Genomic DNA, 16,813 nt, shown 5'->3' with positions numbered 1-16,813 from the left:
TTTACGAGCATATTTCGTCGGCAGAGAATATTAATCCATCTCTCGTGGTGAAAGCGCCTTTAATGTTTTATTGATTTACTTATTTATAAGAGACCAATATCAATAAATTCTGAGTATCGTTACAAATTTTTTATCACACTTAAAGTAATAAGTACATCCTAAGGCTTAATTTAATTAGACAGCTATGAATATAATGATGCTGGATCATGAGTATCATAACAAGATATGTAAAATTGTTATTTAGTTTATTGTTACATATAGTAATATTTACTTATAGATTTATGAGTTTTTTTAATTTATAAACTTTTTAGTTTATTGACGGCAAATAATTATACTATAAATTATTTTGAAGTAATAATATACTATATTTGCAAATCGAAATTTTTTTTTAAACTTGCAAAAATGTGAAGAGTAATATAAAATTTAATGCAACATTGGCATTCTCCACTTTTTTAATTAAAAAATGTATTTACTTATAAGATAATAAGGTATTTTACCGTGTAGATAAAATATCGTAGCAAAAAGCAATTTTTTATCATATCAATACGGTTGTCGTAATCACGAAGGAAAACGTATCTATACATAAAAATAATTTTATAGCGCCTAGCAGAGTCGGCTGTTTTAATCAATCAAACCGATCCCGTCGAAGTTTCGGAAGTAAATTTGAAACGGCCATGCAGTTGGCGTCGCGTCGACATAAATTTCATGCACTTTCGTTATTTTTCGTCTGAGCAAACATTTCGCAGCGCCGCGTGTAACGTATATACATGTGCAACGATCTCGCACGGACAGCGCATCTCTCGATGAATTGTATATATGCAAAGCGAAGCCGCGTTTATTCCGCTACAATTACGTAAAATGCCACACAGGTATCACGCCGGAGTGGTCTCGCAAAAAACATTCGCTCGATTCGCTCTCTCTTTCTCTCTCGTGTATGCGATATTTATGTACGCGTGTGTGTTCAAACGCTTGCTCGTTCGAATTGGGTTTTTTGGGACGGTGTGTGGTCGACACGAGTGATAAAAAGACAGAAAAAAATGTCTCTCGGCCCGGACACCTCCACGTGATGCGTTAAACCGTGCACACGAATATGAAATAGCATAGTGATACGCGTTAGAAACCAACATTCATCGAATCCAAGTCTAATTATAAGATAGAGTAATGCATTAGAAGTTGAGTTTAAAGTAGTATCATTTTTAATCGAGAGAAAATAATGGATACATTTTTCTATATGTTTTATATACACCGTAATATTGCAGATATTATAACACCGTGTAAATCGCAGGTTTTAATACCTACTTCCTATATTTTTTTATATTCACTCGGCTATTTTCTTTTCGAACGTGGCATATGGCGTTCAAACATATATAAATCCGATAAGTTGACCGAACAGATTTCTCACACTCAGCTTCCCAAGTGAGGGAGAAAAAAGGGTATCAAAGTTTTATGTCCGGTCATATAATATATTACTAAAGAAATAATCGAACTAAACAGTTTGTTACGATCGCAAGTTTCTCAGGTAGATATCTGATTTTTCTTAAAGTTTTTTTAGTCATAAATTTTTTAATAAATTGGCAGTGAGTTTTTTATGATAGCCACATTTTCTAATTTCGGATCTATTAAAAAATGCGTACTTTGCCTTTATATTTTTTGACTGTTTTTTTATTTCCAGCAGTTTTATCCAGTTCTCTATAAATATTTTTTGCAATCTTGTATCGCCGTTACCGCCGTTAGTTTTGTACGTCGACCTACGTTCCGCGAAAGCTTAAGCTTATACATCTCAACACGTCGCACGGTTAATTCCGCAGGAAACTTCGTAACTACCTGGCGCGGGTTGGAAAGTCTAGTTATTGAAGGTGCACGTGCGAACCGTTTAGCCCGTGCACATGCACGTGACGCCGGTCTCTCGGCGTCGGAAGGGGCCGACCAGCTGTTGCAGCTCGAACCGATCGGAATCTTCTCGGTTATTGTATCAAACGCATAAATCTTGTCTTTATTGCTGTTATATGCTAAGCAGGACGAATCCTCGGACAGGTTACGACGACGGCTCTGGGAAGCCGCGCAAGAATAACGCGTCTTCGTATAGATGAATGCGCATAGGATATCCCAGATTTCCTGATTTTCTAACTTTCGTTCACGAACAGCATGAAGTTCACCTTTCCTTGACAAAGATGTCAAGGAGACATCGACAACTTTTGGATTATAAGTGGTTGAAAATCCAAAGTTTTTTTATGAATAATGTTTTGATTTAAATAATGAAGTAAAAATTTAAATTTTAGTACAGTTTTGTCAATTGAATCTCAAGTTACTTAAATTTAAATTTAAATAAAATATAAAATTTTCACTGAAAAGGAGGTCAATTTCAAATTGATGGTATTTTTATAATTGATTATACAGCTTTTTAGTATATATCTATGCACCCTCGCCCTTGCGTTTCGATGACCGAGATAGTCATCGGTGTGAACTTACATATTTAATTTGGAAACTGGTTGGCCGCGCGAGCTGTTTGCGGAACGATCGTTACCGCTGATTTAAGGTAAATGTCCCCATGGCCGACCATGTTCCCTCTACCGACTTTTTTGACGTGAAACGTTGTTTACGAGGCTGCTGATTCAACAACACGTTCATTAGTGCAGTGGAAAAATTCAGGAATTCGTGCAGTACAAAATAATTATAACGTGCAGAGTAAGTACAATAGTTAAATATATTTTTTTTCGCATTTCTTGCCGCACGTCACCATCCACGCGTATTCTTAAGAGTGAGGTTAGGAATTGTCGGTCGCCTAAATAGTCCGTATTTCGTTCAAAATCCTTTTGTAAGGAATAATCCGAGCGCTAAATGGTTTGTTACAATTTGATTGCCATATTCGAAAAAAAAAATTAGTCAAAAACTGTCATTTTTTTTATTTATTCGATGGTCGAGGTCAGACACAGCAAAACGCCTGCATGTCCCCAGTACCATACACGTAAACGTCAGTATCATCGAAGCTGCGGAAGCCGACGGCTGCGGTGAGGTTATCCGCTTAGAGGCAGTACTATGTGGGATCTCGGTAGTCGCGGCGCCGTGGTGTTGAGTGTGACGTGTGGGTGCGTGCTGATATACAACGCCTGCTCGTCAACGACAGTCTGCTGTCGCCGCACGCGTATCACGTTCTCGGTTACCTGCGGGAGGCGATTCACGAGCTCGGCGCGGCCCTCCGTGTCGTCCACGTCCACGGTACCGGTTACGTGCGTAAGCTCTGGCACAGTGCGAGCCGTTGTTACCGCGAGCGTTTCCCTTCGTTCAGGATGGACAGGCGACGCGCGAGCAATTATCAGCTCAGCAGCGACTCGTACGCTGCCAAGCGCGGAGAGTCGCCGTCGTTACCGTCATCGCCATCGTCGTCGTCGTCGTCGTCCAGGTTTGGCTTGATAAAAATACCTTTTCATGACTTATGTGTATTTATCATGTTTATCATTGATTTATGTTTATTTTTATGTTTACTTTTCGGTTGAAACCTCCGCCTCGCATGCTCTGAAAAAAGGTAATCGGTAATGGGGACATGCCCGGTCAAAATTGGACACAGCTGGTCGGTAGAGAGGGCACGCACTAGTGCGCCTTTATTCTTCTCTATCTAGAAAAATACTTGACGGAATGGATTGAGCCTACGATTTTTGGAAAGTGCATGGATGAAGCTATCCACCAGTATGAAACTCTTTATCGAATTTATTTTTGTCACGCTTGACAACGCCATTCTTTTGTTGGGTCGGCCTTATAGGTGTCGGCCATAGGGACATTTACCTTATAAGCTCATTCGTTTTCGCGATGGGCCCTTCCTTCGCGTTAGCGCGCCGTTAGACGCGTGTGAGTGCAAATACGCGTGTCTACATAGGCGCGTGTATGTATATTTAGGCACAGTTCGCATGGCACAAATGCCACGAACGCGCTCGCTACCCCGCTCGCACCCTTGATCCCCCTGAACAACCCGGGCTAATTTCGTATCGCAACGCTCGATCCACGGAACGAAAGAGGCAGGAGATCGTTAAAAGTGCTCCGGAAACGGGGATTCCTTTTTCTCGCTTATTAATGAGTGCGAGTAAACCCGTTCTGGCACGGCGAGGCACCCGAAACGTTTTGTCACCGTCGATCGTTAGCTCGACTCAATTTGCGCCCCGTCGGAGTCTCATACGACGTAAGCTCGTTTCGAGCCCGTCTCTATCCCCGACATTTATTTCTTGAGACAAGAAAAATTTATTTACTCGCTTCTCCGTGTGAATGGCGTCTTTTAAAATTTTCGAAAGATTTAGATATTTAAAAGATTACACAAGTGCATCTTTATTACATTATTTCTACTTAATTGAAAACATAGATTATTTAAACTTCAGCTAATATTGATTTTTATACGGTCTTCGCGCTTTCCCTAAATATACATATTAGAAATAAAAAAATATTAAAAGTAAATTATATTTATTTTAGTAGAAACGCGTTATTACATATTTAAGAAGTCTACACGTGATAGATATCTCGCCCAAATATCTCGTTTGTAATGTCAAACAAAGCTTTGCGGAATAACTATTTTATATGCAAAGAGAGATTAATTGTTATAAATGCAAATAGTTTGACTTCGATCCCAGGACCGATATAGAAAAACATCTACGCCAGGAAATTGATTTACGGCGTATTAAACCGCGGTGTTTCGGGTAATCCATTTATCTCGCACAACACTTGTCGTGCCGCGTGATTTATCGCTCTTGCGAAACGTTGTTCGTCGGTGACTATATCAGGATAGTGTAGTTCATTCATACGAAATATTGCGTATACTGCATCTCGGGAATTGGAGTGTTACAACTAAAAAAGTGGGATAATTAGTTTAATGTGATTATCGGCACTCACGACGGAGTAATACATCAATTTTTCTTTTACGCTGAAAAAGAAAATGCATAAATATCTTCGTCTCGAAGCATCGCGTGCTGAATACAAAGCAGCGATAATTAGCTCTTCCGTTGATGAAACCCCTCTCGATCGGACGTGAAGTGGGACCACCACTTCATCGGTATCCTTTTAATTCTCCTCACGTCGGTCTCGTGCTCTTCCCATAATATCTTTCTTCTTCTTTTACCTTCTAAAGTTTCTTGGACGATATTATAGTAAATTTGAAACGCCGAGCATTCGAGATGAAAGCGTTGAAAGCCTGGCGGAATATTCCTCACGATCGAATTGCAGCTTGCTAGTATTGACGCTATTCGAGAAAATTGCATTTTCCTCGCACACGGAAATGTTAAAAAGAGCGTCTCGGCTTAAGATCTATCCATAATTCACTGTAAATTTATGTCATAGCATTCCCGTGTGTCTAAATATGTATAATATATATTTATTAATCAATTTAGTCGTTTTAATCATTTATATAACTGCAATAGAGTTTTCCAATAAAAAGTATTTTAAACAATCAAGATAACATTGCATTTGATAACGTTATATAAATAATGGCTTATTTTTTAAACAAGTTTGTTTAAATTTTATTAAAAAGACAAATCGCGCGATATGTATTTTGTAGCAAAATAGGTATTTATTTTGCACGAGGTTTTGAATAGAAAGCATTGCAGGCAGCTGAAATAAAAAGTATAACATTTTTACCGGTGATATTTTAACTAAAATAATCCAATTTTTAAATTTAAATTTAAAATATATTTTTTTATGAAATAAAGTCCAATTTTCATACACAATCTACAGATACTTTGATATCTGTAATACAGTTTGAATCGAAAATGCTGCTCGATAAATTATTTCGGATTTGACCTGATTAATTCTTTTTTTGTTAATACTTTTGTTTTATCTGTTCATCTTGACTTATTTTCGTTCCGCTGCGGTATGTATAATTCCATTTCCGATAATATTCAATAAGCGAATTCTAAAAGCCCTTTTAAAGCGACCTAAATGTCACGCCACGGTCGATGTGCATAATGTATCTGGCTTTTTATTCCGTTAAGCAGAGCCGCCAATATGTTACTACTGCTTATTTCGAATCACCAAAAAGAAAAAAGCATGTTTGTATAAAAAAGCACCACGCTGAACGCGTATTACGGAATATTACCGCGGCATACAACACGAGCAAATATCCTGCTTATTAAGCGGGAATATTGAATTTCCTGTCCGGGAGGGGCTGACAACTCTCTAGTTATTTCGTTTACTCGGTAAAAAAACGAAACCGCGACACACATGACTTGATTTCGCCCGAATTTTATTAAAAATTTTTTAAACTTATGCGGCCACAAATATTCATTATCTTTGCACCAATGTTCATTATCCTTATTGCAGAGATTATTAACTGCGTATTTTTCTTGTCAGATTAAATCGCGGGCTCTAAATGTAATGTATTGTAAGTGCCAGGAACATTTTCCAAGAACATTTTCATTTTTTCTTCTTTTGTAATACTTATGCAAAATAACTTTAGCATACTTTTATCATTAAATTATTCTTTCCTATTATCGAAAAATTTTATCATAAAATACGAAAGAAGAGAAATGGAAAGAGAGAAGAAAAAACTAAGTATAATTTATATAGATGCATTTATTTAATAGTTCTAAAAGATATTTTTTAAATAACACTTTCGATTGCACGTTGAGATATTTTCTTTGCTTCAAATTATTTTTGATACTTATATTTTGCATATCATAGTTTGCACGAAAAGTTATATTAACCGATGAAATTTATGTTACATATGTAATTTCACCTAAACTTTTTATCAATTTATAAGACCAACTGAGCAAATTTTAATTTAAATTTTGTACGCTCACATAAAGTAAAGAGTCCGTTATATTTAAATGCAGAAAGTTTGGCAATAAGGACTGATTACTGCGGAAACATAATCGTAAAATTGCGCAAAACGTAATGGAACTTACGTGAAATTTCCGCCGGAGCAAAAGGTCCGCGCATTCAAGTTAAAGGCTTGCGAAACTTTCGTGAAAGTTCATAACGCAAAGCGACGGGGAAACAGCGAGGACAGAGACGGATTTGCGGATTCTTGCGAGAGCTTTCGCGAATTCGAAAGACAGAAATTTCTTTCGAACGAAACTCGAGCCGATCACCCCCTTGACGTCTTCTTCTTCGCAAAATTTTCAGGAACATTGCCATATCGCCGCCAAGTTTCTTTATCGTGTATCCTTTCATTGAAAATTATTATGCAAATTTTTACACGCACTTTTTTGGACGAAATTATCGAGTGTAATTCATTCCATGACTAGAGTTAATATGACAAGACATCTCTCGTACCGCACATGTTTATTCTTTGGAACCGTGAATCGTTCAACAGGGGTTTTTTTTTTACAAAAATCTGAGTTGGCGCCGTCACGTCCGCTGTCAGTGACCTGATCGTACACTGACGGAATTTACAGAAGGTTTATGAAGTGCATAATTAAAGCTTATTATCTTAACGAACGTTGCAACAGCGGATAATCACGTCTCACATTTTATATTTATGAATACTGGCTGACGATCAGTCCTTAATTAGGATCCACGATAACTGAGACACGCGCAAATAAAGATATGCTTGGACAATCGCCAAAGTTATAGACATATCTTTTTAAAAGTTACAGTTACATTTTTTAGCGTTGCTCCATGGTTACGCGAAAAATTGATATTTACATATTGATATCTCGACAAAGTTGATTGGTAACCTTGTATAAACTGAAAACCAAATGTTTTCGAGAAAGAAAACTTCAAATTAAATTTTTTTTATAACAATGCTTTTCCAACATCATAATGTCTTCATAAAAATTGAATAAGATTTCGAAATTGCTTCTTTTTAAAATATATTGCTTAATATATTTTTAGAGTCAGTTTTATTTATTATTACGCGCTCTAATTATTACTCGTGATAGTATTTTTGTAGACACGCTTGCATTTGCCGCGACATAATGCAGTATTTTGTAATCTGTAAATTGAACGCGAACAGAAGCAGTTCTTCCGCATAATTAATTGAGTATAGCATGCGTTAGTGGGAATTATGCCATTGCACATTATTACGCTTATCATCTCGCATGAGAAACGCGAGACGTTTCCATTGCCGGGTGGAGTGAAAATTCTTGATGACATTTGCAAATGAAATCAGGCCATTAAGGTACTGTCTCTTCCATCTTGTTCCGCGCTATTTCCACGAAGACAATACGATGTTACTTCCGGCCTGTCCGCATTCCGTAGTTATTTTGCAGACAGATGACAGCGATATTGCCGCTGCCTCGCGATTAATCTGCATACTCGTCTCGGTAACGATTTGTTCGTTTGAGCAGAGCGCGAGAAATATGAAATAAAACTTTGAAATTCACGCGTAATCTTATTAAATTCTTTCTTGTTTTGCTCGAATACCTGAAACATATTGAGAAAAATCCCGAATATAAAGGATAGACGTTCCTGAACTATGAATTTTTTCTATTATGAATAAAACTAATTATGAGTAAAAGTACAAAAATGTTAAATGTATATGTAGTGAGCTATATGACTTGTATTTATAACATATATAAATAAAACGATGCATACGGGTGATCATCAAATTTTTTAGAAAAATATAATATTAAAACAATCTTAGAAACCTCTGTTATAATTTCCACATTCGCCGCAATACGAGGGGTTTGTCCCTTTTACGATAAGACGAAACACACCTCTCTCACGTACCTTGCGTTGGATGCCAGGAGCACGTCTCGCAGTGACATTTGCAAATGATGTTAGACCGTATTAACGTACCATCTTCCATTTACGTGGCACTTTGCGAGAGAGACCAAGCGAAAGACCGCGTCTTGTTCCCGCTCCTTGTGTGACTTTGCGCAGCCGAGCGAAGCCGAGCCGAGTCGAGTCGAGTCGTTCCTAAACTAGTTCCAAGTTAATCGGTGACGGCGTTACCATTATGGTGTAGAGTTGCGAGGACGCGAGAGGACCAGAAACCTCCTGGAAAGATGGTCTAGCGGACAGGCCGCGGGAAAAGGGACGATTTGCATTTTAATTGCACCGGCAACCTTCCTTGCCGCCCTCATCGCTAACACTCGTCGTACGCGACCCAACCAGCTCTTCCCAGTTTCTCGCAAAGATCTGCTCGAATATCACCGACATTTTTTATTTAAATTTGCTGTTGTTAATTGTAATTCTTACCGTGAACGTGATTCTCTGAATACGAATCACGTTTACGGTGATTTAGGAGGTTGATACTTCCGCGTGCTCGCAACTGCGCTAAATATATTGCCAGATGTTGTAGCAGCGATTAGTGAAATGTGGGATGAGTGCTCTCTGTGTCGGATAATATTATTCTCGTATATCCGTTGCTAAATCTTCCTGCTAAGAAATACTTTTTCCTGTGTCAAAGAAATTCGTCTGTTTCAAATATATTTATAAATAATCTTACATCTTTCAACATGATTGAAAATAACAAAGTTCTTGAAACATAAGAATTATAATTTTAAGAACGATTCTTAAATTAAAAAAAAAGTCACGCACCGTAAGATTTACGATATATCGATTATATCCTCTTGCTAAATGCAAGAATAAGAAACTAAATCAAACGCAAGGGCAATATAAAATCTATTTTTTATTAATTATTATTTTAACTAAAATAGTAATTATTATTTTACAATGCGAAAAGATAATTGCCTTATTTATACAGAATTTTAATTATGTTTTTCTACCATAAAATCTGAAGAGCATTGACGGTGTCTCTCGTTTTTCGTATCTTTCTCTCTTCATTTTCGCGTGTAATTGAACGACGAATAACGGCGCGGAGAAGTTTCCGCGAAAGGATAGTCGCGAACTTTGCCGCTAAGTTTCCCTTGTACCCCTTGGGCCATTAATAAATTTCACGCAACCGGATAATCGATGATTCGCAGGAATATAATGTGAGACTGGCTGGGAGTATTATTACCTAATGGTCATTAGAAATATAGGAAGTAATAATTCACTTGAGTACAAAATACATCGATGTTGTATTTTAAAACGCTTAAAGTATAAAAGTACAATGCGTTATTAAAACACATTTTATAAGATTTGTTCTATAGACTCTTTCTCTAACATTGACATTTTTAAATCTAAAATATTATACACATGACTTTACATTAAATACGTCGGACATAAATATATAATATATTGATATAAATTAATTATCAAAATATACAAATTATATACAAGTGTATACTGTACTAGTCTAATACAGCATATACAATTACTTATGTACATTTACTGTTTCATCATTATTATTTTAAAAATTAGCTATAATGCTGTAAATGCGTAGAATACTTATTGCCACATATTCGTAGAATCTATAATTTGTAATTTTTTTAAATAAATTAAGACATTAAAATGCAATAAAATATATAACTATCAAATGACTAGAAATAATATTTTGTATATGTAGTATTTTGTTTAGCTTTGCAGCATATAAAGTAATACTTATAACTAATGTGCATGATAATGAACGATAGATAACAGTTTTTGTCATGACAAGAATTTTTCAAGTTTTGATTTTAAATTCGCAAAATCTTTTGTATAAAACATGACAACAATACAATCTAAAAGATCTTTTAAAAATATCTAATGTTTTTATATAGGTATACTTCCGACTTTTATATGGTTTGTGAAATCTAATTATAAATAATCGCTACTAGAAAATCTACATAATTCGAGAATGTATACCATTATTCGCACGCGTGCTTAGAACAAGCTTGCGCTTGCTAACCCCAGTAAATTTGCCTTAAGAGCGGATGCAGGCTCGTCTTCCTGGTCTCTTGGCAGAACTAGTTTAGATACAACTGTCACCCCGTTGTGACAGCGTTAGTAACACCATAGAACCGTTGTCTGTGCTTGTTTTACGACCTGCGTTACCGACTACAATGGCGGTTCCCTTACACCAGCAACGGGAAGTTAAGGCCTTCCTTCCTGAATTCATTCCGCGGCCCATCAGCATTTCCCTTTGGTATTTGCCCTTCGAATTATTTAGTCGACCTGGTCCTCTCTCGGCTCGAGGACCAGAAAGTAGCAAGAACCTTTCAATGTTGACACAAATCGCAGCTGTGTTAAATAAATAAGGGTCACTGCGTCCGGTTCCAGCGACAGCTTCTCATTTTAATGTTTCGCGAGATGCATACGAGATCAGACTATTGAAAGATATCCAGATGGTATCAGTGATGTGACTAGATTAATACGCATCTGGCGCATTAATCTCCTCGATGGAAAAAATCGCTGATTTGAAAGTACGATCCAATTTTTCTTCTTTAGAGTAATTGAGTAATGAATATTAATTTCTGAGATTTGTAATGAATGATAATATATAGCGTAGTAATATGTTTTATAGTTTATCTACGTGGTAATTTTAAATAACGGTACATAGATAAACTCGGTAATTTTTTTTTTAAGTATAAAGATTAATTTCACAAATAAAACATCGCTCACAAAAATAATTGATACTATTTATATAATAATTAATGCACTAATTAACTAAACTATTGATATTCAATACTTTGACATTAAAATTAGCTAACGCTTTACTTCTTGTATTTATTCTGCTTTCCTAGTTACATCCTTGAGTGAGATTAAATATGCAGCTTTCATTAAATGCAACCGTTCCCCCAACACGCGCACCATGGCACATTACCACTACTGGTACTAGTCTTGCGAGTTTTCACGTTGGTAATTTCTCGACTGCTGACCGAGTTCGTTCTTTCGCGTTCCGAATTCAGCGCGGTACCATCCGCGAGCTTGTCCTTAGCATCGACACTACCACTCCTCGTGGTTTTTAATGACGCTTGAGACGGTCGTCTTTTAGAATTGAGGTAGACAGACACCCTTCGATTTTGATCTTTGCGCGGCGAGTCCTGTCCCGAGGACGACGACCTGCTCTCGTTCTTGTTCTCTTGTACGTCGGGCGTCGTCGTGCTCAATCTCCTCGGTTTCTTCCGCGTCATTTTTCCAGCCGAATCGAGTGTATCTGTCGACGTGGCGCTGGTTTGTTTCTTTAGTTTTCTTTGTACAGTCGGCGATAGCGGTTTTTGATCTTTAATTAAAGTTTTGTCTTTCTTCACGATTTTTTTCCGTCTCTGTCCGCTCGGCGAATTCGGCGCGCTGATCGTCTCCTCGTCCTCGTGATGCGAATCGCCGTCAATCGACGTCTGCGTTTGCGCCGGTACTTTCGTGACGTTATCATAGTACATCATTCCATATCTCTGCGAATAAAATTGACCAGGTCCTCGTGATACGAAGGGAACGTTCTGGTACAGATTCTGACTCTGCAGATATCGATTCGCGTTTAATCTTCTCAAGCTCGTCAGATCGTAAGGCGTGGCGGAAGGTATCAAATTGCAAGGACTCGGTTTCTCGAAGGAAGTCACTTGAATATCCTGCTTGCCGCTCATTACTTGGTCGCTGGGTATCAGCAATCGACTTTGATCCGGCAAGTGTGCAGCTCGAAATCTCTCGTTGAGGTGAACACCTCGACCGTAACCCGGCATAGAATACGGATAAACGAGGCCGTCGTCGTTCACTTGAATAGAGAGTGGTGTCGCGGTGGGAGGAGGACTCGGTTTTACTTGATAGTTAGGACAGTTCTTATCAAAATTTCTTAAAAAAGGATTCCTAAAGAGACGGTAATCTATCGAAGGTAGGTTGGGTATTTCTGGTGTATCTGGACTCGACGCTTGCTCGACTCGCGGTACTTTTAACGTCACGTTTAGATGACTCTTGTACGGTTTATTAGAGGAATCGCTTATACTGTCCAGAGTATTGTCACTTTTCGTAAGCGTCTGAGACTCGACGTGATTTAGTTTTAATTGTTGCGCGACACTCTGAGAGTCGCTCGAGAGATCTTGGCAGGATACCGACTTCGTCAGTTGACTGCCCAGAGCACTTCTGCTATCCGTGATCAATAGGTTATCTGTACTCCAAAATGTTTTCGGATCATTCTTATCCTTCGCGTCTTCACAAGGTATCGCACCATTTACGTAAATGTCCGCTGAACCTTTTAACCCTACGAAAGGATTAGTCCTAGAAACCACCGTAGAAGCTGTTTTACCGCTACTCGAACTAGTTCCGGTTCCAAAATAACTTACACTAGCGGTTGGCGATTCTTCTTCTTGTCTTTTTAGTTTGAAAGGCTGCTGTGAGAAGAAGTGTTTAGGCTTTTCCGGCATCGTGGTCTCTTCGATATTCTCAACTCGCTGCGTATTATTTTCTCTGTTTGCCACAGCGAATCTAGGAGAATTCACGTTCCAGACGTTTCTGCCGACCGCTTCTTCGGAACACAAAAATTGCGTTCGTGAATCTTGAGTAGCTGATGTTTCATGGAGCCTCATGGGTTGCCTCGTACTTGCGTTTCTCCTGCTTAAGAAACTGAAAGTATTTGATGGCGACACCGAGCTTCCCAACGAGGAAACTATTATCGGCTGCGAGTCCGGTTTTCCTATCCCCGTTGTTGATGTGACGGGAGCAATGCTACCCGTATAAGTAGGCACTTGTTTTTGAAAGACCATGTCGTTCTGCCAACCGATGGGTGGGACGTGAATTTGAGGTAGGTTCGGATCGGCCACTTCCAAACCAGCGGTGTCTAAGTTGGCTAGCGGGATCAATGGATCAGGCTGTAATCCGGAGTACGGTGAAGCCAATAATGCGGACGTATCCGTGGATAGCATTAAATCCACCGCACTCGGAAACTCGAACGGGCATTCGGTGTAATAACTGGTTCCGCTGAAACCACTCGTCGGCTCGTACGTGGCCGGATAAAACGGGATGTTATCGTGAAGTTGCCGGGGGCCGAGGATCGGCGGGGGTGGATGCCCGACAGCCTCGTTTTCCTGGCCCTTCTCCGGTGTCGCCTCCATCTTCTCCTTATCTCTCTTAAGCTCCTCTTCCTCGTCGACAACCGACAGATCGTCGAACTCCACGTGAAGTCGATGCATATTGCTGCTCATCTTTTCGGAAGAGATCTTCTGATTCTCCGCATTCTCCAGCTGTTCTTCTTGGTTGAAGTCCTCTACCGGCTTCTCGTTATCTTCGTCCTCCTCTTCATCCTCTTCGCAGGAGAAGTCCGACTGCAAGCCGTCATCCTCCTCGGAGCGATCCTGTAATTTGCGATAGATTCCAACACATGATTGTCGTTAATTATGTCAATCGTAACGATGGTGTTATACTTTCATTAGCTAACAATAAGCTAACATTTTTAGAAATAGGAAAAAATGAGAATTTTCTTGCTAGTTTTCTCCATCCATTGATGTGCTCTCATTATGTTTTATTAGTTTTATTGTGAATTATTTATAGTATTGAGCAATTAAAAATCAAACTGCCAACCTCGTACTCTTCGCTTTCGCCTCGGTTCTTCTGCTTCTTCAAAATATCCTCAAGTTTGTCGTACTCGTCTCTGAGACTCCATATTTCCCTACGCAGCTGCTCGTTCTCCCTGCGCAATTTCTTAATATCGTTTTGGCCTGAAATCACAACAGACTAAAATGTTTAGATGTAACAAGACCGCCGAGTGAGATATATTCTTTACAGCAAAGAGATAAGCTGACATCTCGGTAGATTTGGCTCGCAATTTTTCTCGCGGAAATCACTTAATCACCATTCGGTGCGAGGACCAGCAACATACGGCTACTCACAATAGCGTTGCGTCTATCGAAACGATCGATCATTGGTCAACGCGGCAACAATCTCCGCCTGAGACGCCAGCCTCCTCTCTAACCCTGTACGCCCTTTCGTGCGTCAAGAAGCCGGTGATAAATCACTAGAACCGGGCCTTCCAATTACTTAACTTTGCAGAAAGAGAGAGAGAGAGAGAGAGAGAGAGAGAGAGAGAGAGAGAGAGAGAAAGAGCGAGACGAATAAACTTCGCCATCCACGCGTATAACGCGTTAAATCTTTTCTGGGGGAAAGTCTATCACGATATAAACTCTCAGTATTCTTCCTGTAATAGAAATACCGAAAGCGTTTCGTGTATAGCATAGATACAAAGATAGGAATAGAAGATAGCCGTTATGTATAGCTTTTGAAGCGTTAGTGATCTTCGAACCCTCTATAATTAAATATCTTATCAGTCATCGATGTCTTGTCTTAGCCATGAGAGATACAAATTTATTTGAAAATAGAGAAAATATTTTATACATATTCTATACAAAATCTTTCTTTTTGTATTACGTTTTGTACTTCTTACATGTGCTTCAGTTTTGGATCTTATATGTATTCTAGGATCATAAGCATGAGTTATGTAAAAATGTTACAAACTTTTAGATTTTTCAGAATTCCTTTCTGATGTGACAAATTTTTAGTTTATTTTATATTCGTTCATTATAGGAGTATACTAGAATCAGTCAGGTTGAACGATGTATGCGGATGCAAGCTCCATTGTTGAAAACGAAGTCGATCGGTTTTTCTTTTTAAGCGTTAGTGATCTTCGACCCACCTAGATGCGAGTTAAGTTAAGTATCTCATCAGTCATCGGTGCCTCCTACTTCGATGATTAATGGGTTTATGCTTGGAGCGTGTTTTCCCAGCGCTTGAACTACGACCCGATCGCGGAAGTTTTCAGATAATTCAGCGATCTATACCGTTACAGGCTTTTTATTATGTTGTATACGCATAATACTTTTTCTTTTCAAACTCGACTAGCTAGTGTTTTAAACATTAGTTGCTGAGAAAAAAAGTGAATCAAAAGGAAGAATAAAATCGAAAATTTTTTTTTGTATAAAAGAATCTGTGAGATAAAATATTAGTAATATATTCTTTTCCATTTGTAATGCGCGGCACGCTTTATGTGCATCCGTTCTCATAATTTCCTGATTCCATAATTTATTTATAACGAATAGTTACATATAAATATATTATCTAAATTTACACGCAAAATCACTGACGACTGTATAGATGAAACTGATGAAAGACAGGTTGGTTTGCAAAAGTTTTGACTATTTCTCTAATTAGCTCTTTTCATGGCACGAAATATTTACGGCTCATTGATTTTTCTACGGTTATGCTCTCATAAAAGTTGCGTAAAAGCACTCGTGATAACAGTTCTCTTAAGCCTAGGTAGTAAGTGCGAGTGTGCGTGTAACAAGAAAAGCCATGTGGTAAATCAGGATTTAAACCTGGCTTACCAGTCTGAAATTTAAATAAATTAAATCCTTCTAAAGGTTCATAAATTCGGATTTTCCCTGTGGACACCGACGGCTATTTGGATGCTATTAAAACTTGGACCATTTATCTTCTACATGAGCTCTATTTGAAAACGATATTTGTTCAAATATACTACAACCCACCACTGTTCTTTTTATCTGTGTCGATGATAAAGAATATTAAAACCATCCGATACATGTCAAACGTTTTAATTTTGAGATTTATTTTGCATGGATCTTTGGAAACAATTGTTTTATAATAAATTTTTGAGGGGTAAATAGAGATGTGTTTACTGTCAATACGGAACATCTCGCGCTAAATCGAAAATGTTTTAATTAATTTTCGGCATTTATTTTTTTGTATAAGTAAAGTCTCACATGAAATTTATAAGTATTTTTGTCATTAGTCTGTAGGCTTATGATACTTATGTAAAAAAATAAAATAAAATTACAGTCAACCGTACGTCTGAAACGGATTCGCCAACACGCATGGCATTTACGAGTGACGTATAAAAAGAACGAATATCACTGGCTTATAGATCTTAAAAAATAACATAACGATTTTTTATTCGGGTGTAGGTAAGCTCGCTGGCGCGAATACGTGGATATTTTTAGCCGCGTGCAGAATACCCTTCAATCAAGCATCAAAGCTGAATATTTGCGAGCAGCGACGTAATATGGCTCACTGAAAATGCTCTCGGCGACCGGTG

At 38.2% G+C, this 16,813-nt stretch overlaps 2 protein-coding genes across 4 annotated transcripts in view; one reads left to right on the top strand and one right to left on the bottom strand.

Moving 5' to 3' along the window:
• LOC112465627 (tyrosine-protein kinase transmembrane receptor Ror) overlaps window positions 1-16,813 on the top strand; it is a 238,617-nt gene that overhangs the window by 32,421 nt on the left and 189,383 nt on the right. The window lies entirely within an intron of this gene.
• LOC112465628 overlaps window positions 9,923-16,813 on the bottom strand; it is a 34,491-nt gene continuing 27,600 nt past the window's right edge. For all 3 annotated transcript variants that reach the window (XM_025033260.1, XM_025033262.1, XM_025033263.1), the window contains 2 exons: window positions 14,290-14,426; window positions 9,923-14,063 (listed from right to left, as the gene is read on the bottom strand). In XM_025033260.1, coding sequence (XP_024889028.1) covers window positions 11,562-14,063; window positions 14,290-14,426 — 2,639 coding nt within the window. In that variant the 3' untranslated portion in view covers window positions 9,923-11,561. The remainder of the gene's footprint in view (window positions 14,064-14,289; window positions 14,427-16,813) is intronic.

This window comes from Temnothorax curvispinosus, unplaced genomic scaffold (genome assembly GCF_003070985.1).
Source record: "Temnothorax curvispinosus isolate PA1 unplaced genomic scaffold, ASM307098v1 QBEX01015410.1, whole genome shotgun sequence".
NCBI lineage: Eukaryota > Metazoa > Arthropoda > Insecta > Hymenoptera > Formicidae > Temnothorax > Temnothorax curvispinosus.
Note: the sequence above shows the minus strand (reverse complement) of the source record. Positions and strands in the feature narration are given on the sequence as shown.